The sequence below is a fragment of the Chionomys nivalis genome, chromosome 20, assembly GCF_950005125.1.
Source record: "Chionomys nivalis chromosome 20, mChiNiv1.1, whole genome shotgun sequence".
In the NCBI taxonomy this organism is placed as follows: domain Eukaryota; kingdom Metazoa; phylum Chordata; class Mammalia; order Rodentia; family Cricetidae; genus Chionomys; species Chionomys nivalis.
In genome coordinates, this window is record NC_080105.1 from 47,176,859 (window position 1) to 47,197,387 (window position 20,529).

Genomic DNA, 20,529 nt, shown 5'->3' on the forward strand with positions numbered 1-20,529 from the left:
TAAATGCAAGCAGTCGGGAGGTAAATATACACAACATGTTCCGTTCTGCCAGAACTACATAGTGAAGTCTGTCTCAAAAACCTTAAACAAAGCCTGGTGGTGGTGGCGCATGCCTTTAACCCCAGCACTCAGGAGGCAGAGACAGGCGGATCCCTGTGAGTTTGAGGCTAGCCTGTCCACAGAATTCCAGGGCAGGCTTCAAAGGTACAGAGAAACCCTGTCTCAAAAAAAAAAAAAAAAAATTAAACAAAAATTTAAAAGCCCAAGTCGGTTGTAGTGGTGCATAATTGTAATCCAAGCACTCAGAAGGCAGGCAGACATTTCAGGGGCTCAAGACCAGTTTCTGCTATCTATTAAGTTCCAGACTGGCCTCTGCTACATAAGATTCTGAAAAATAAATAAAGAAATATGAAAAAAATAAAAGCTGAACAAATGGGAACACGAAAACTTTCAGAACGTTCACTTTCCAAAGGTGGCTGAGTCACCCCCCCCCCCGCAGAAACTAAAGTCTCCCCAAACCTGCAATGCTTACCTTATTTAACAGCTACTTTAGAATATATTTTAAATGTTGAGATTTCTACACAAACCAGTAATAAGCGACAACATTAAGAAACCAATTTCTTTAGTGAAATTCAAATTCCATATGATGATTTCAGCAGCCTTCCAACCTTCGACCCTGCAGAAGAAAGATGTTTCCCTTCCCAAGGCTGTCCCTTCTGCTACCGGGACCTCACAACCTCCTCCGCCAACCAGAGACCTCTAGGCAGTTTCAGAGTTTGAGTGGACAGAGGGACAGAGGAAAAAACCATCGAAGCGATGTCATTAGTGACTCCGAGATGGGTTATCAAGTTGACTATCAGACGTTACTAACGCAGTTTTGACCCCTGTAGTACAGACGTCCCCTAAACTAAGTCCAACCTACAATTCACTTCACGGGCTCTCTCGGGGACCTACCTAGCTGCCTTTCGCGCAGCTACCGTGAAGGACGCGAGCCGTTCCCAGAATTTGAGAGCTCATTGGATGGTTGTAGCGTCACTCGGAGTGACGTCACAGGGCGAGGCGCAGGAGGCGGGACCATGGAGACTAGGCTTCCGGCTCCTCTAGCTTGGGGGCGGGGAGGAATTGGGAAGGTAGGGTTTGGGGGCCCCCATCATCCCGCAGGCAGCTTGCGCTCCCTCCCACATCATCCCTCAGCCCCCCACCCGGCCCGTCAGATTTGGCGCCCAGCTGACATTCGCCCCTTTCGTGTACCTAACCCCACTCCAGCAATCCCCAAACCCACAACAGTCCGCCCCACATCCTCTGAGGCCGCCGGCCGAGAGCTGAGGGCGCCTTTTGCACTGGTGCGGCGAGCGCGGGGTGCAGAGATCCCTGTAGCGCTGGGCTTGGGGCTCCCCGAAACGCCGGGCCGACTGCTCCGGAGGAGCGCTAACCGCGGTGGGGCTGGTTTCCGAGGTGCTGAGCCGGGTTCGCGATGGTAGCCTCGGGGTTGAGGTCTCCATGGGATCGGGGGAGGGGAGGGGGAGAGTTAGAGGGGCAACCTCCTCTGGGCATGATTGCGAGAGAGCAGAGTTGCTGCCAGTAGCTAAAAAGCGGTTCAGGGTGGAGAACGGTTTTAGTTACAGGTACTGAATCCTGGGATTCATTAACACTTGGATGGGATCCGTTTTCATCTGCATTTGAACCATTAGAGGTACCATGTGCAATGGTACCTATCTCTAATGATGTGTAACCTCGCATGACATGGGTGAATACTTTTTAGACTTTAGGGTTGACTGTAGCTTGGCCAAACAGTGTGGGAAACAGACCGAAAATGAATGCAGGATGTTTACTCTCTGCTTGTATTTTCTGGTTACAGATAAAGATGTCTTTCTCCTTTTAACCGTCGCAACAGATAACTAGACACTATTGACCAGAAATAAAAAAGCCTTTGGAGGCCATGTCGTCTTCGCGAGCACCTTCTTAGAACCAACCCTTTTCTGTGTTTTGGGATCGCAAATGTATTGTTTTCACATGCAGAGCTACTACCGTGACTGTTTCCATGAGCTTGAAGGAACTTTTGCACTTTGAATGCTCAAATTTCCACTTGCATTAGTTTAACAAAACTGAATTCTGCTTTTTAATTGATGCCTTTTTAAAATACTAAATTATTCACTTCTTTTGCCTAGGTCTCTTTATTGGCTAGTTAAAACAAAAAATAAATATGGCCATCTACAGTTATAATTCATTCTTAGCTATGTTGTGGACAAGGTAAGGTTCAGCATTTCCCACAGATATGTATATGAATTCATGCATCTCTATGGAAAATAATGTGTGTAAAAGGGTTGGCTTCTGGCCAGATGTGGTGACGCACACCTTTAATCCCAGCACTCAGGAAGCAGAGGCAGGCTGATCTCTGTGAGTTTGAGGCCAGCCAGGACTATATATTGAGACCCTGTCTCAAAAAAAGAGAAAAGAAACCAGCAAAAGGTTTGGCAGAGTTCACAAAACCTCGCTGAATTTTAAATACATCCTTAGGGAGCTCATAGTTAAATTTAAACTGCTTTAAAGCAATTCTGTAGATGTGTTACAGAAGGAAAATCGATGCAATAGTTTAGAGTGGCATTTCTGTTATGGAATATTACATGAGGACCTCAGTTATAGGAGGAAAACGGCTCATGAAGAGGCTCAGGCCAGGGCTCTTGTCTCTTGTCACATACGTGTTCAGAATACTGCGAAAACTCCCCATGTGCTGCATTTATTGTGTATTTTCCCTTTTGGCCATTTAAAGAGTATATTTATTGTTATGTTTCAAAACATTTGATTAAAGAATGGGAAAAAGACATCTTTTAGCCAAAAACAAAACCAACCCTTTGTCAATAGCTTTCTTTCCTTTTTTTTTTTTTTTTTTTTTTTTCTGTTGTTGTTGTTTTGCAAGACAGGATCTCACTTTGTAGCTCTGGCTGTCCTGGAACTCACTCTGTAGACCAGGGTGGCCTCGAACTCACAGAGATCCACCTGCTTCTGTCTCTCCCGTGCTGGGATTAAAGGGACGCAGCACTCTATGACTGGCTAGATGCCTGTAGCTTAATTTGGATGTGTTTTGTTCTTAAGATCCTATGTTCCAGTTTAACTTCAGTATTGGTTGGGATGCTCAGTTCTAATTCCTACTTTTATGTGCTCTTGAGGGATTTTAGGGAATTTATGTTTCATCACTTTGAAGGAGTCCACAGACACATGGGCAAAGCAATGTTACATAATTGGCTAGTCCTCACAGGGACTATGAAGTTACTTCATTAAAACATTCTTTGTTATCACTAAAGTAGCTAATACCAAAGTCAAATCATCTGCTTTATGAGAGTAGATAGAGACAGTACTATCAAACATCATCCCTGGCAGAAATATGTTTTCGAATAGATTTTATTTTCAAATAAGATGTTTTAAGTTTTTTGTTATTTAATTCCTGGGGAGAACATACCCCTGACACCCTTTTGGTGATCACAGGACTACTTGTAGGAGTCAGTTCTATTCTTCCAGCTAACCAGGGTTTGACACCATTGGGCTATCTCACTGGCCCCTAGATATTTAAAATAATAGTTACAGAATTTCTAACTTTCTATAGCAAATTACCATTCTATTAATATTTTTTCTAAGGATATGTTTAATAATTGAGCACAGTTAAGCTGATTAAGAAGTTGTATGGGTTGAGGTACAGCTCAGTGGTTGAACACTTGGCCTAGCATAGGTGAACTACTTTTGGTTGCTAGCACTGTCTTCTTAGTGACACACACCTTTAACCCAGCACTTGGAAGGCAGAGGCAGGCAGATCTCTATGAGTTTAGGACCAGCCTGGTCCACAGAGCAAGTTCGAGCACAGGCTCAAAAGCTACACAGAGAAACCCTGTCTCGAAAAAACTAAAAACAAGCAAACAAAAAAAGAACCAAAGTTGTATCTCTGGCTGAGGAGTAGGGGTTGGAGCTCAATGATACAGTACATTCTTAGGAAGTGTAAGGTCCTAGGTTAATGCCCAGGAACACGCAAGTACACACACACACACATAAAATTATATTCCGATCATTAACAAACATCAGTTGGGTACAGGCTTATTGTTTTTTGTTTGTAATGATACATCTCACTGAAAGAATACTGTTCTCTTTTCCAGATTGCCCAGCCATTTTGTCTATCCTTCCTGCTCCCATTCCCTATCACTTGCGTTTCTCCACTTGCCAGATTCTCATTTTCGGACGACCTATGGAAGCAGGAAGTACTCCTGTCCCAGTCTACCAAGCACTCAAGTCCACCCTTTACGAGCTAGACTCACACAAAAACTACACACAACGTGCTGGCTACAGAATATCCCTGGTAAACCTCAGCCGGAGCAAACCCCAGTAAAACCTAAGCCAGCGAGTCCTCAGCCTCCCAGAGAAGTAGAGACAGAGACTGCAGAAGAAAGGCAAAAAATTTTGTCCTTTAGACAAAATATCATGCACGAACTCAAATATTATTACAATGGATTCTACTTACTTTGGATCGACACCAAAGTTGCTGCCAGAATAGTTTGGAGGCTACTGCATGGACAGGCGCTATCGAGACGAGAGAGGCGAAGGGTAGGCAAGAATCCTATTTGAAATGGAAAACGTAAAATTAAAACGAAGTAAAACTTCACCATAAAAATCTTTAGGTAACTTCCTGATGATACTCGAAGCCCTGGGTTTGATGCAGAGTGCTCCCCACCCTAAGGTGGAAATTATAGCTACTGATCAGAAACCAAAGCTTCGTGCCATGCCAGGGTTCCTCCTTGAGAATCTGAGCAGGCACTCTCAGCCCCAGAGAGCTTGTTTCCATCTCATCTTACCTTGTCTTCAACTGGCTAGAATATCTGCCTACAGAGTTGTGAGATTTTTCGGATTCCATTTTTATTATTTTAAGGTGTGTACAAGTGTGTGCCAGCTTGTGGGCATGTGCATGCAAGTACAGGTGTTTGCAGAAGCCACAGGCATCTGCTCCCCCGGAGCAATGGTGAACCACCTGACATGGATGCTGGGAACCGAACTCGTGTCCTCTGGAAGAACAGCAAGTGCTCTTACCTGCTGAGCCATCTCTTCAGCTAATTCTTTGTGTGTGTGTTTTTTAACTCTTCAAGGACTTGAGAGGCTTGAAATGTTTGTATATTAGAAATATAAGCCAGGCTGTGGTGGCGCACACCTTTAATCCCAGCACATTGGAGGCAGAGGCAGGAGGATGAGTTCCAGGACAGGGCTACATAGAGAAACCCTGTCTCGTAAGACAACCTAATCCTAACCTAATATTAATGTTGTTAATATATTAAATATATATATACACACACACATATATATATATGCATTTTAAAAACCAATTTTAAAGCCAAGTGCATTGGAATATTCTATTAATCTTGGGTACTGGGAACACTGATGGGGAGGATCAGTTGAGTCCAGGAGTCTAAGATCGGCCTGGGCAGCATAGTAAACCCCTCCTCTCAAAAAGGAAAAATTTTAACTAATACTGTGTTATCAAAATGTGGACCCCCTTAAGAGATGCCACTAATGCATATTGATTGTCATAGGTTCTCCAAGGGTAGCCCATAAACGCTACTTCAGAGCTCCATTGAAGGAAAGACTTGACCTTTCCAGCTGTAGAAAACCTTAGTTTTTTACGCACTTTGAATACCAAGGCAGGCTGTGTTCTGCTGGATGTTCTTGCTTGGTTTGGGCATGTCCTGGATGTGTAATATTGCTCATGCATTTGTCTCTTTAGCTTTTGAGAACTTGCGCTGATGTCTTCCGCTTGGTTCCATTTATGGTGTTCATAATTGTACCTTTTATGGAATTCTTGATACCAGTGTTTCTGAAGCTCTTCCCAGACATGTTGCCATCAACTTTTGAAAGTGAATCCAAAAAGGTATACAGGATTTTAAAACCTTTTTTAAAAAATGAATAGACTTTAGTTTTTAGAGCAGTTTTGTAGGTTTCCAATAAAACGGACAGAAAGTACAGATTTGCCATGGACCACACCCGTTTCCCATGGGCTGTGTCGGTGTGGCACACGTTATAACTGAGTAACTGATGTTAATACATCATACGCTGTTATTAACGAAAGCCCATGCTTGACACTGGGGCTCACGCATTGTGGTATGCAGCTCTGTCAGCTCCATAGCACTGGCCTGCCCACCGTCACAGTGTCGTGAGGAGTAGCCTCGCCATTCTGAAACTCACAGAGTCCCCTACCTGTTTGTACCTACTGTGTTTCTCTGAGTCTGGCAACTGCAGATGTTTTCACTCTACAGTTTTGCCTTTTCCAGAATGCCACGTCATTTGAATCACACACTGTACAGCCTTTCCAGACTGGATTCTTCCACTTAGCAGTATGCATTTACAGTTCTTGCACAAGGGACTAAAGATGGCTCAGTGGTTAAGAGCACTTTCTGCTCTTGGCAGAGGAACCTGTTTCCGTTCTCAGCACCATGTAGCATCTCACAATTTCCTATAACTCCATATTTGGAAATCCAATGCATAAAAAGTTAATAATGAAGTATGAAAATACTTTAATTCTATTTATGAATGTGCAAGTGCTTTTTAAATCCATTCATCTTTTGGAAATTGATTGGTTCTAATTTGGGCAGGTATAAGTAAAAATGCTATGAATAGCCAGGCAGTGGTGGCGCACGCCTTTAATCCCAGCAATCGGGAGGCAGAGGCAGGCGGATCTCTGTGAGTTCGAGACCAGCCTGGTCTACAAGAGCTAGTTCCAGGACAGGCTCCAAAACCACAGAGAAACCTTGTCTCGAAAAACCAAAAAAAAAAAAAAAAAAAAAAAAAAAAAGCTATGAATATTTGTGTTCAGGGTTTGTTTTTTTTTAACTTGAGCAAGAGTGATTGCACACAGTAACACTGTATCTAGCGTTGTAAAAATTGCTGAACGGTTTTCCAGAGCAGCCATGCATTCTGCCTTCCACCCAAGCATGCCGTTTCCTGTCTTCGCCAGCATTTGACACTGTACTTTGGATATTAACCATTCTAATAGGTGTGTAGCAGATAGCCGCTTTGCCATTGCTAAAACTTCTTTGAGGGGATGTATGTTTTTTTGGTTTTTTTTTTGTTTTTTTTTTTTTTTTTGGTTTGGTTTGGTTTGGCTTTTCGAGACAAGGTTTCTCTGTATTTCTCAGGTCAGCCTCCTCAAACTCACAGAGATCCACCTGTCTCTGCCTTCCTGAGTGCGCCACTACCACCTGGTTGAGGGAATGTATGTTTATTTTGCCCGCCATTGGTGTGTGTGTGTGTGGTGTGGATAGGCACTTTATATAGAGTTCTGATATCTATAGATTAGATAGACAGACAGATAGATACATAGATAATCAGCTCTGAGACTTTGTGTCTCTCACTTAAAGCCCACAGCTCACTGATTTGGCTAGTATAGCTGGCTAGTTTGCTCCTGTGTCCCATAGAGCAGGACTACAGGCAAGTGGAACTCTGGTCCCCATGCCTGAGTGAGCAAGCACTTTACCCACTGAGCCATCTCCAAAGTTCCTTTTCTCCCACTTTGTAATTGGGTATTTTGTTTCTATTGTTTTGAGTTCTCTGTGTATTATATACAAGTCCTTTATCAAATATATACTTTGTAAATATTTTCTCCTATAGCATTTTTTCCCTTTCCATTGCTGTAAATGGATCCCAGGTCTTTGCCAGTGATAGGGAAATGTGGTTCACTCTAAATGGCCATGCCTTTGGAGCTATAGCTGGCAGCTGGTTCACAAACCCAAGGTCACTTAGATTGTATGTGTATAGGTGTTTGGTCTGCATGTATGTCTGTGCATCACGTGCTTGATTGAGGAGGCCAGAAGAGGGCATTGGACCTCCTGGAACTGGAGTTACAGAGGGTAATGCAGGTGCTAGGAACTGAACCCGGGTCCTCTGGAAGTCAGTGCTTTTAACTCCTGAGCCATTTCATCAGCCCCAAGTTAAACTTTTCTACTACTTTTTTTTCTAGGATTGTTATAGTTTTGTATTTTGTCTTTGCTTGTACAATCCAGTCTGTTTTATTATGAAAATTTGATATTATGAAAGTGTGTAATATCAGTATCAGGATTTTTATATGTAAATATTTAATTTTCCTATTACTGTTTTTTGAATGTTCTATCTCTACTATATTTTATTAATTTGTTTGTTTTGGGTATTTTTGAGACAGGGTCTCACTATGTAGCTCTGACTGTCCTGGAACTCTGTAGACCAGGCTGCCTGTAAATTCACAGAGATCCTCTTGCCTCTGCCTCCCAAGTGCTGGGATTAAAGGTGTGCAACATTACACTCTGTTTTTACTTAAACTGCTAGAAAGAGAGAGAGAGAGAAAGGAGAAAGAGATGGAGAAAAAAAGGAAGGAAGGGAGCTGTAAGTTCAGTGTCAACCTGGTTTACATATTGAGTTCCAAAAAATAAAAAATAATAAAGGAGCTGAAGAGATAGCTCAGAGTTTAAGAGCACTGGCTGCTCTTGCAGAGGCCCAGGTTCAATTCCCAGCACCCACATGGTGGCTCACAACCATCCGTAACTCCAGTTCCAGGGGATCCAATGCTTTCTGCCTCTGTGGACAGACATACATACATGCAGGCAAAATAACCATAAGATAATAATAAATATCTTTAAAGGTTTATTTTAAATAATAAAGAAGACAAACATCTACTGTTACTTATTTAGTGAGCCTAGGAGTGGTTTATCCTCAGTACGTGTGAGGTGTAAACTAGGGAAGGTGTCTTAGTGACTGCAAAGGGGTTGGGCTGGAAAAGAAGTCCATCCATCTGTCCGTCCATCCGTTCCCCCCACCCCGCCACTGTGTCTCTACTAGACAGTGTCATAAAGCGCTCCTAGGGGACAATAAATCTGTCCATCCGTAAGACTGGAAAATGCTGTGTAAAAAACAAGAAAATGTTTCATGGAAGGAATTTTGGAGCTGAGGTTCAGAGAAAGGGTGAAAGTTTACCACGATCTGTAAGTCTGGGAGAAGGCTGGACAAGGATTCAGTAGCGGGAGACGGACAAAAGGAATGTCAGGCTGGAAAGCATCGCCCACGCTCAGGAATTTGAACTTTGCCTTTGACTGTGGTGAAGAGAAGCTAGAACTTGAAGTAGTAATGGGCAACATGATTAGCTCTCTATATTTTAGGAAAGTAATTTTGCCGGCAGAAGAACTGAACGGGACAGAGCCAGGAGAAGGAAATAAGCAGAACTGAAATCATGAGGCCGACAATAAGAATAGAGACTGGAAGATAGATCTGAGATAAAGTTCGGTTTTTTGTGCTTGTGTTTTGTTTTGTTTTGTTTTGTTTGAGACAGGGTCATCTCCATGCAGCCCTGGCTAGCCTGGAACTCCTTATATAGAACAAACTGACCTTAAACTCACAGAGATCCGCCTGCCTCTGGCTCCTGAGTGCTGGGATTAAAGGTGTGTGCCACCACATTTGGCTCCTTTGTTTTTTTTCTTTTAGTGATATTAGGAATAGACTTCAGGGCCTCGTACAAGCATTCTACCACTGAGCTATGCCCCTAGACTTTAATTTGCGATTAAAGTGGAAAATCAAACTATAATGTGTAACTGCCCGAAGATGGTTTAATTTACTTAAACTCTAGCTGGATGCCCTTTTGCAAGCTGCAAGAACTGCAGGCCTTAATTTACTTACATTTAAAATAATCAGGATCTAGAAACAACCCCCAGCATTCTAATGATAATGTTCTTGAATAAGTGACTTAACTATACCCGCTTCTGTCTCCCCTGTGCCCAGCATTTTGACCATGGTTATTTCAAAAATAACCACTGTATTTCTGATGACGAATGAGGATTTGCAACTACTAGGCAACAGTGTCTAAAGAATGTACATTAAGGAGCTGGAGAGGTGGCTGCTCTTCCAGAGGTCCTGAGTTCAATTTCCAGCAACCATATGGTGGCTCACAATCATCTGTAATGAGTCTGGCCTGACATACAGGCAGAACACTATATACATAATAAATAAATAATTTTTTTTTAAAACATGTACGTTAAAGCAGGCATGGTGGTGCACACCTTTAATTTCAGCACTCAGGTAGCCGAGGCAGGTGGATTTTTATGTGTTTGAGGCCAGCCTGGTCTACATAGTGAGTTCTGGGACAGGCAGGGATCTATAGAGACCTGGTCTCAAACAAACAACAACAACAACAAAAATGTATATTTAATTCTCTTCTGTATGGTGCTTTTTTTTCAAATCTATTACAGCACACAGTACACTGTATTATAATTGCATATTTTCTATTTAAACTGTAAAGATGATTAGCATTGAGTTAGTTTCCTTGTAGAGCAAAATCTGGAGCTATCTACCAGAGTTTGGCTTAAGTAGCAGCCTAGATGAGGTTAGGAGGTAGTGACTTATCTAATAAGAGAGCCTTTCATTGGGACGTATTATCATTGTTTTTTTTTTTTTTTTTTTTTTTTTTTTTTTTTTTTTTTTTTGGTTTTTCGAGACAGGGTTTCTCTGTGGCTTTGGAGCCTGTCCTGGAACTAGCTCTTGTAGACCAGGCTGGTCTCGAACTCACAGAGATCCGCCTGCCTCTGCCTCCCAAGTGCTGGGATTAAAGGCGTGCGCCACCACCGCCCGGCCTTATCATTGTTTTAATGAGAATTAAATGCAAGATTAAGGAGACGGGTTAAGTGGAAGCCCCTTTACAGTGGTTGGGTTCTTACGAACTTAACCGGGGCTGCTAATAGTGTCACTGTGGCGTGTGTGGTGGGGGTGCCCAGTAGCGGGGGGAGGTCATGTCTCTCATCACTACCAACCTGCACTTGTGATTAACTTTTCCCTCTTCTCTTAAGGAAGAAAAACAAAGAAAAAAGATGGCCGCAAAATTGGAAATAGCAAAATTCCTTCAAGAGACAATGACAGAAATGGCGAAGAGAAACCGAGCCAAGTTGGGAGACGCCTCTTCCCAGCTTTTCTCCTATGTAAAACAGGTGTCAGGGGCTCGCAGCAGGCCAGCGACCTCTGGGCTGGAGTTACAGAAGAAGCATGTCATCATGGATCATCGAGAGTGTTCAGAGTCTTTGAAAGGACACATATCTAAATTATAAATATACAACATTTTAAACACTTAGAGTAGTTTGCAAAACAGCAGCAGCAAAGGCCACCTTAAAGTGATCACCATGGAAAGAAAAATCAGTATAAACTTTAGAAATACTCAAGATTTTTCTGTGTTTGATTCTAAGAAGAGCTTTGTTGGGGGAGTGGGGTTAGACTAGGCATTGAACCTGGCATGCACGCACGCCAGGTGCCGGGTTCCCACTGAGCCACAGTTCCCCACTAGACATTTATTTTTATTTCCAGTGAACCCATACAATACATAAAGTCTCTAACTGCTTTGCCATCTCCCTCAAATAGTCTACTAGGAGGTTTATGTAAAATAGGAAACACCTTTTAATTGCCCTTTGTCCCATTGCCCAGGTCCAGACAGGCCACAAGCCCAGCACTAAGGAGATAGTTCGCTTCTCTAAACTCTTCGAGGACCAGTTAGCCCTGGAACACTTGGATCGACCCCAGCTGGTTGCCCTGTGTAAGCTGCTGGAGCTGCAGGCCTTTGGAACGAACAATTTGCTCCGCTTCCAGCTCCTGATGACACTGAAGTCTATAAAAGCAGATGACGAAGTAAGAGCCTCAGCCCAGCAATGGGGGTCCGGAGGCATCTGGGGGTACCTTTGTGAAATGCGCTGTTTTCTGTTGGGTCTGTCATAGAGGCATTCTGGCAGAATGAATGTTTTAAAAAGCCATCGCTATGACAAGTTCCAGTTCCACTACTCATTTCAATGTTTGTTGTATCAGGGTCTGTCTTCCAGAAAAGGCTGTCGTCGGCAGCCAGTAATCTGGATGTATTAGCTGGGACTAATCTAAAGTAGTTAGCACCCGCTGGGAAGGAAATATCAGCTCTGGTTTCTTGGCAGCATTCTGCCCTCTCTCTCTCACACACACACGCACACACAGACACACACACACACACACACACCCCTCTATTCTCCTGCACAGGAACTGGTGCCAAAGTTAATATTCTGCTGGGTGAGTTAGTCTGGTTAAAACAACAAGGTGGCAGAGCACAATGGTAGGAGGAAAACCAAGGCAAGCCAGCTTGCAGCAGGCACCATTTGGAGTATAACTCCTAATTAGGCTCCTTTAAAACGTGGAAAGAATGTTTGTTGAATCAAAATCAGCTGCTGTCTTAGTCTGCTGGGAGCAGGTTTCCCAAAACAGAGAAGACACAAGCACGTTGCCCTATTAGACTTTTGTGTTGCTTTCAGAACTCTGGTGTAAACAGTACTGGTCCCAGAAGAACTGTAGTTTTGGGTCACATGTGGACCAGAGGACTCAGGTCATCCTGGGTTGGTGACAGGGAGACAGCACTGAGACTCGTGGCAAATGGTGTGCGAAAGCTTTTCACGGCAGAATAGAGCCAGGCCGTGGTGGTGCACTCCTTTAATCCCAGCACTCAGGAGGCAGTGGCAGGCGGATCTCTGTGAGTTCGAGGCCAGCCTAGTCTACAGAATGGGGGACTACACAGAGAAACCCAGTTTTGAAAAGCCAAAAAAAAAAAAAAATGGCTCGAGCAAGATGGCAAGGGACTGCTCTTCAATTCCCAGCAACCACACTGTGGCTCACAAACATCTGTAATGAGATCTGGTGCCCTCTTCTGGCCTGTAGGCATACATACAGGCAGAATATTGTATATATACATAATAAATAAATCTTTAAAAAGAAAAAAAAAAGGAAAAGTAGATGTTACAACCAGTCAAAATCCAAACCAAGACAGGAAGTACTCTACTGATAAAATGTTGGGGCAGATATAGAAGTATCTTATTGCTACCCATCAGCACTATCCTTGCCTCTCAACTCCTTCCTGGTCTGCAGCAGTCAGTGTTGGGGGCAAAGGGCCAAAGCATCAGATTTAGGGTTTCTGTCGATTTTTCTGAAATATAGGCATTGAGTAAAATTGAAAGCCAAAGATCTAACACTGTTCTTCCACGTCTTACAGATAATCGCCACAGAAGGGGTGAAGGCTCTGAGTGTGTCAGAGCTCCAGTCCGCCTGCCGGGCCCGAGGGATGCGATCACTGGGCCTCACGGAGGAGCAACTGCGGCAGCAACTCACAGAGGCAAGCAGCACGGCAGCCCTCCCCACTTCACGTGCTGATTTCTGCTTTGCAGGCTGGATTAGCCAGCGGTCCGTTGCCTTGACAACATGCATCCGAAGGCATGAGATTTGTGTTGGCTCCCGGCTACCAAGCTTTCAGCCAGCGGTTGCTTGGTCCCATTTCTCTGGTTCTTTGCCAGCACAGTTTACCTGACAAAACTGCACAGCAGAGACGCCCTGTTCATTTTACAGTGGTCAAGAGGCAGAGAAAGACAATCATGCCTCTAATCCCAGCTCTTGGGAGACAGCAGCAGGCAGGTCTCTGTGAGTTAGAGGCTATGAAATGAGACCCTGTTTTGTTATTGTTGTTTGGTTTTTTAAAAAAAGGCAAAGGAAAAGGAGACAACGTCCTCCAGTTCCCTTCAGAACTCTTCAGTTCCATTCAGGCTGTGAGGCCTCACCCCTTAAAAGCAGCACCATAGTTTGGTGAGCAGGCTTTGAGCACATGGAACTTGGAGAACCATTTCAGGGCCAAACAGTTAAGCCACCATACCTAACTGGCTTTATTTCACGGAGCAGTTAAACATGCCCTAAAGAGGTTAGTTTGTTTTCCCCTTGGACAGGGACAGGGAACCACACAGTTCTCTATAATGCTATTACAAACTCCATGGTTAGAAATGATCACAGAGCAACCCAAGGGTCACAAGTGCAGGCTCTATTGCCTTCTGGAGTCTCTGGGGAATAATCCACTCCCACATGCTTTCAGTTTGTTGGCTGAGCCATGTTCCCTGCAGCTGTAGACAGGAAGAAGTTCTTGTTTCCTCCCTGGCTGCCAGCCCACCTACTCTGGGTGCCAAGAGGTCACCTGTAGCATTCACCTCTTGGTCCCCTCTTCCAGCGGCAAAACCTGCCATGTGCCGGGCCCGCTCATGCTTCAAATCTTGCACTCATTTTGGGCCTCCAGGTCTAGCCCCCCTGGATCTCATCTAAGAGTAGACTGAGTAGACTGATTGGAACCTCAATTCCATCTGTAAAATCCCTTCATAAAGCATCTAGACCAGTGGTTCTCAACCTTTCTAAGGCTGCTATCCTTTGCTGCAGTTCCTCCAGTTGTGGTGAGGCCTGCCCCCGCCCCCAGTATAACATTCTTTGGTTGCTACTTCATAACTAATTTTGCTACTGTTATGAATTTTAATGTAGATATGTGTCTTCCCATGGCCTTAGGTGACCCCTGTGAAAGAGTTATTCAATCCCCAAGGGGGTCATGACCCACAAGTTGGAAACCACTGGTCTAGACTAATGTTTGAATAACTGGAGGTGTGTATATCTGGGAGATGTTGGGGCTGACTTGGAATTTGCCTCCATCAAATTTCTTGTCAGAAATACCCCTACAAAGGGCCATCATTGTCAGCCTGTGCAGGGTCCAAACCTTGTCCAGGAGCCCACTTTGACGGCTTTTTCCTCTTGTGCTCCAAGTCAGTACACAGTGTTGGCTTTGGTAGTAGATGTCTGTACTACCCATCAGAGAACACACTTGGGTTCTGACAGCAGCAACACACTTGAAAACCAAGGAACAGCTCCTGTGGGGTTCTCAGTGTTACCAGTGTAAAAACCACCATGACATGTGAAGATTATTTGGGGACAGGAGCCAGTGTTGTCCCTTGGAAAGCATGTCAGGTAGCTATTCTCCTCTTACACATTACGCTAGCTATAGCTGGAAGATGAACATTTGCAGAGGGTAATCCCAGCGCACAGGAGGCTGAGGCAGAAGGAGTGCCATTAGTTGAGAGAAGCTTGGGCTGTGCAGTAAGTTTTAGGACAGCCTGAGCTTCAGAGTAAGACCTTGTCTCAAGAAAACAGAAGATATGTAAAATGATAAACATGTGAATGATTTTGTAACAAAGACGTAGTCAGTTCACATCAATAAAGTCCAGACTTTGTTAGAACTTGGATAGAAGGGCACTTCTGCACTGCTAGTTGAAAAATAAAAACTCCATGAAGACAAACTGCATCATCTTTCAAAATTTAAAAACACATACACTGCCTAGCTTGGTAGATGATACCTGTAATGCTAGCATTCAGGAAGCTGAAGTATGGGGATCACCAAGAGTTCAAGACCAGCCTGAGCCGTAGAGGGCAGGAGACCCTGTCCTGAGAACAACAGACACATAGAGACCAGAAGCATCTGATGATCTCCTGGAGCTGCATGCAGTTAGAGACAGCTGTGAGCCGCCTGGTGTGGGTGCTGGGGACTGAACAGAGGTTCTCTGTAAGAGCAGTAAGCACTTTGCAGGAGCAGTTCACACTCTGCAGGAGCAGTGTACACTCTGCAGGAGCAGTTCACACTCTACAGGAGCAGTGCACACTCTGCAGGAGCAGTTCACACTGCAGGAACAGCACACACTACAGGAGCAGCACACACTCTGCAGGAGCAGTCTACACTCTGCAGGAGCAGTTCACACTCTACAGGAGCAGTGCACAGTCTGCAGGAACAGCACACACTCTGCAGGAGCAGCGCACACTCTGCAGAAGCAGTGCACACTCTGCAGGAGCAGTACACACTCTGCAGGAGCAGTGCGCACTCTATGTTGTTCTGTTTGTTTAGAGACAGGATTTCACTATGTAACACTGGCTAGTCTAGAACTATATAGACCAGGTTGCCCTTGAGCGCAGAGATCTACTACTTCCTGAGTGCTAAAATTAAAAGCATTTACTACCATCATCCTTGCAGTACCATTTTTAATTAATAGAATTATCCCAAAGGTAAATAGAATTATCAAGTAAAATATGACATTTACATACAATGGAAACCTGTCTAAATATTTCAGGGGACATTACTGCATCAACTGACAAGAATCAAGGTATTTCCTAAGGTATTTCAGTGGGGATAAGAAGCAAAGGATGGAAAAGGCTGACAAGATGGCTCATCTGGCAGAAGCCTGACACCTGAGTTCAGGTTCCAGAACCAACAGCAGAAGGACAAAATGCCTTCTAAAAGTTGTCCTCTGACCTTCACACTCAGACCCACACTTGCACATCTCATACACACACACACACACAAAAAAAAAGCAAAGTACAAAACAGTATGTGTGTCACTGTTGTGTGTTGATTTTACAAAACAGTTGCACCCCAGTGGCCCATGCCTATAACCCCAGCACTTAGGAGGCTTGTGCCAAGAGCATCCCAAGTGAGAGGCCTGGGCTGCATAGCAAAAATAAAATAAAGAACAACAGCAAACAAAAAACTTGGCCAATTTGATGCTTCAAAACCTTCATTCTAATGTTGATTTCTTTGGTTAACAGGTTGTTAATTACTTTGAGATAGGCTACTAGGTAACTCAGGCTGGCCTTGAACTCAGCTTCCAGCCTCAGCCTCCCAAGTCTAGATTACAGGATTCCCTGGCTTCTGGTGTCTTCTTTGATACCATCTAATTTTTCCTTAGAGAAGATCTGTAGCGATTTGGATTGGGAATTGGCTGGAGAGTTTAAGTAACCAGCAGTTGCTAGGTACTTGCCCGGGACAGAAGCCAGGAGGCTGGTGTTTTCATTCTTGGGCCACAGGTTACCAGTGTGCTTGGGAAGAGGTCCGGGGAGGGAAGCAGATGACCATAGGTCCTCTCTGGCTACTACAGTCTCTGACTCTGTGTCTTGTTATCGTCCATTCTCTAGTGGCTGGACCTCCACCTGAAGGAGAACGTCCCCCCTTCTCTTTTGCTCCTGTCACGTACCTTCTACCTGATAGATGTGAAACCAAAGCCTATTGAACTGCCACCAGATATAGAGGTCAGTGAACTCATGCTGAACCTGGATTGCCATCCCACAGGCCTCTCCGGAGACCAGTGTCTTCAGGTCAGAGCAGGCAGGACTTTAGGAACATCTAGTATTCTTCATTAACAGCCCTGTATCTTCTCCTTTTCTTTCCTATTTATTTCATTTGTTTAACTGTCTATAAATTTTCAAGTCAATAAGAGTTTAGAATGTTAACTTTTTGTCTCTGTTCATTCAGCTCATTAGTCTTTTTTTTTTTTTTACTTGTAGTTTTTTCGTTTGTTTTGGTTTTTTTGAGACAGGGTTTCTCTGTGTAGCCCTGGCTGTCCTTGAACTGACTCTGAAGACCAGGCTGGCCTTGAACTCAGAGATCTCCACTTGCCTCTGCCTCCCTAGTGCTGGAATTAAAGGCCTACACCACTACTACTTATATTTTGTTTGTTTTTCGAGACAGGATTTCTCTGTAGCTTTGGAGCCTATCCTGGAACTAGTTCTTGTAGACCAGACTGACCTCAAACTCACAGAGATCCGCCTGCCTCTGCCTCCCAAATGCTGTGACTAAAGGCATATGCCACCAGTGCCCAGCTTACTTTTTTTTTTTTTTTTTAAGACAGGGTCTCACTATGTAGCCCTGGCTGGCCTAGAACTAAGTATTTTAAATCCTAGTTCTAAATAGTATGCAAGTTTTGTGTATAGGATGCTCAAAATTCAAATACTAACTTACTGTTGCAGGAATATATTCCAGGTAAGTCAAGAAAGGCTTAGTTTAGTAAAGGGAAATGAGCTTGAACTGAAAAAAAAAAAAAGAAAGAAAGAAAGAAAGAAAGAAAGAAAGAAAGAAAGAAAGAAAGAAAGGCTTAGTCTACCAGGCATGGTAGAGCATGCCTGTAATCCCAGCACTTGGGAGGCAAAGGCAGAGGAATCTCTGAGTTCAAGACCAACCTGGTCTATATAGTAAGTTCCAAGCTAATCTTCACAGTGAGATGCATTTCAAAACAACAAAACAGAGAAAGCTGTAGTCAGTCACAAACCTTTAATCACAGCAGGGTGAGTTCTAAGTCGACTAGATCTACACAGTGAGACCCTGTCTGCCTCTGTCTCTGACACACTCACGTATGTGCACGCACACGCGCGCGTGCACGCGCACACACACACACACGCACGCGCACGCGCATACACACATGCACGCACACACACACACAGAGGAAGGCAAATGGCTTCAAGGCACATATTGCTTTAGAAGAGATCTGTGCAGGACAGTTTACACTGACGTAATGTTTCCCCAGGCCCCAAAGTCAAACCTTGTCGTGACGTCATCTACTTCCCCTGAGTCACAAGAGAATGTTGTAGATCCTGCGCCTCAACTAAAGGGAACTAAGGTTAGCTATTTTCTTTCTACTTGATTAAGCTGAAAAACAATTTTTTTCAATGTTAATTTTCTTTTCCTCCAAACAAGATCTGACTGAGTCAGACTCCCGATCCTTTGCTTCAGCCTCCCAGGGGCTGAGATGACAGACATGCCCACCTAGCCAATTCTCTGCGTTTTTAATCCTCCTAATGAAACAGAAACCATCATATTCAATACAATACTACTTGGGAATAAAGAACATCTATTATGCTGTTTAATCTGTTTCTAAAAATAATTCATACGGGACCAGGCGTGAAGCTCATTGGTAAAAGCTTGTGGGAAACGTGAAACCACGACCCCATCCCCAGCACTGCCAAAAGTACTTTTTTAAATCAGCATTTTAATTACATATAAATTTTAGTTTTTTTGCCTTTCAAAAGCTACATAATATAAAGTAGTTAAGAGTTCCCGGTATTCACGGTGGATGCTCGTGTGTGCTGTATTAAACCACTGATTTATCATTTTTGATGTTTAAGGATGAAGAATTTGCACAACGGCCCCCAGAAGCATCCCCACACATAACATCAGCAGCCATTTCCAAAGAAGCAGTAAGTAATCCGGAGAAACTTCTCCCCTAGTTATCTGTAAGAGCACAGAGACTCCAGAACCATAAGAACCATGAGACATCGCACGTTCTTCCTGTCATCCAAACAGGAAGCTGTAGGCTGAACTCTAGTCATCTCATAATTGCTACTTTTTTACCTCAGTTGTCCAAAAGGAGAGGAAAAAAAACCCCAAACAAACAACCCCCACCAATGCAACGGTGGAGCAGGGCCTAAGCATGTGAAGTCTAGAAGCTAATCACAATATAGGCAGACGCTTTTTTGTTTGTTGTTTTTAATGTGCTAAATAAAATAGTCACCACATGTCATAGAGATGTCACAGGCTTCTGATGTCAGGAAATACTAGCAAGAAAACAATTAAAGTTCCAACAAAATGCATGTAAGTAAGAAATTTCTGTGCCCCCTTCTCCCGTTTGGGGGAAATTGGAATTTGGGGGAACAGCGGGAAGGTCACCCAGTGGAGGGGAGACTGTGACAGCCCCCTATAGGACAGTCTGAATCTGCAGCTGGGTCCCAAGACCCATGCTGTGTCTTCACCTTTATTACCAAAGCGACCGACACATGACTTTGTGGCCACCGTCTAATTGCGGTTCTCTGGGGGAGGAGGCGGGTGAGGGAATCTCACTCTAGAGTTCAGGCTTTCCTGGAATTCGGGTCAGTTCTCCTACCTTGCCCGCCTCGAGGCGGATTATAGGCATGATCCGCACACTGAGCCTGGCTTGTGGCCATTAGTTTGGTTAAGAAGGTGAAAGGGGATGGGATACCGATGAATTTACTGTGGTTAAAGTCCTGTTTTGTACCTAGATCCTCCAGGCCAAAGCCCAGAAGACCTCACAGAACTGCAAGGCTGATTCAAAAGGAGCCTAAGGACCCCTTGGAGCTGGGACTCACTCTCTCCAGCCACTGTTCCCTCAGCAGTGACATCCATGAAGGAATTCTAGCTAAGCCTGTCTGGCGTGAGATAAAGGATCAGCCATTAAGTCGTTGGAGGCCCCGTGACCATTCCAGATGTGCGAGCAGTGACACGAGGCCATTGAGAGACGCTTTTTCTGTTGTGCAATTGTCAGCCTACCAGACTTTGCATAAAGCCCACTCCCACATGTTTCTGAATGGCTTCCTGTTTGCGTGCACTGGGAGGGGGGCAGTGCTAGGGAGTAACTCAGGGCCCTGTGGTTTCTAGGTAACCACTCACTGGACTGTATCCCTTGCCCTGCCCTTTTCCTTTTTAGCCCCCCCCCCCCCATTTCCCAAGTAACTGGATTACAGCCCAGTTGGTTCAGACCTTTTAAGAGGAAATGTATTCCATAATGGAGCTTGGCAACTTGGATTCCTCTGCCTCCTGGGGGTGGAATCCCTAGTCAGAACATAGAGATTGCCAAAACCACTTTTTAGAGCACCTGGCCAACCTTTGCAGAGGGACTCCCCAGCGGAACAGTGCGCAAGCACCCAGGGTCCAGGTAGGATAATACTTCCCAGGAAGGTGAGACACAACAGTGGCGCTGGAGCCATGGCTCAGTGGCTAAGACCAGGTGATCCATTCCCATCACCCTCATGATGGCTTACGGCCATTTCTAACTCCAGTTCCACAGGATCCAGCACCCTCTTCTGAATTCCACAGGTACCAGTCATGTATATGATGCACACACATAAATACAGAAGCAAA

General features: G+C 44.3%; 1 protein-coding gene across 11 annotated transcripts; it reads left to right on the forward strand.

Annotated features, from left to right (window-relative positions):
• Nucleotides 1–1,111: 1,111 nt before the first annotated feature.
• Nucleotides 1,112–20,230, forward strand: Letm2 (leucine zipper and EF-hand containing transmembrane protein 2). Of its 11 annotated transcripts, none has more exons than XM_057752317.1 (11): nucleotides 1,112–1,130; nucleotides 1,859–2,250; nucleotides 4,143–4,587; nucleotides 5,756–5,899; nucleotides 10,830–10,967; nucleotides 11,455–11,655; nucleotides 13,031–13,150; nucleotides 16,797–16,910; nucleotides 18,182–18,274; nucleotides 18,780–18,851; nucleotides 19,671–20,230. In XM_057752317.1, exons 2-11 carry the CDS (start codon nucleotides 2,204–2,206, stop codon nucleotides 19,731–19,733), a joined length of 1,437 nt encoding a protein of 478 aa, XP_057608300.1. In that variant the 5' UTR covers nucleotides 1,112–1,130; nucleotides 1,859–2,203; the 3' UTR covers nucleotides 19,734–20,230. The 11 variants fall into 11 exon arrangements, 10 of the variants coding, with proteins under 10 accessions (XP_057608300.1, XP_057608295.1, XP_057608298.1 ...); XM_057752312.1 differs by lacking the exon at nucleotides 1,112–1,130 and adding an exon at nucleotides 1,148–1,477; XM_057752315.1 differs by lacking the exon at nucleotides 1,112–1,130 and adding an exon at nucleotides 1,148–1,455.
• The last annotated feature ends 299 nt before the right edge of the window (nucleotides 20,231–20,529 follow it).

Bases quoted from the DNA above. Each gene is read 5' to 3' on its own strand.
- Letm2 (XM_057752317.1), top strand. From the start codon at position 2,204: ATGGCCATCTACAGTTATAATTCATTCTTAGCTATGTTGTGGACAAG. The intron at 13,151-16,796 runs GCAAGCAGCACG...TCCATTCTCTAG, and splicing joins TGCGGCAGCAACTCACAGAG to TGGCTGGACCTCCACCTGAA. The intron at 18,852-19,670 runs GTAAGTAATCCG...TTTTGTACCTAG, and splicing joins CAGCCATTTCCAAAGAAGCA to ATCCTCCAGGCCAAAGCCCA.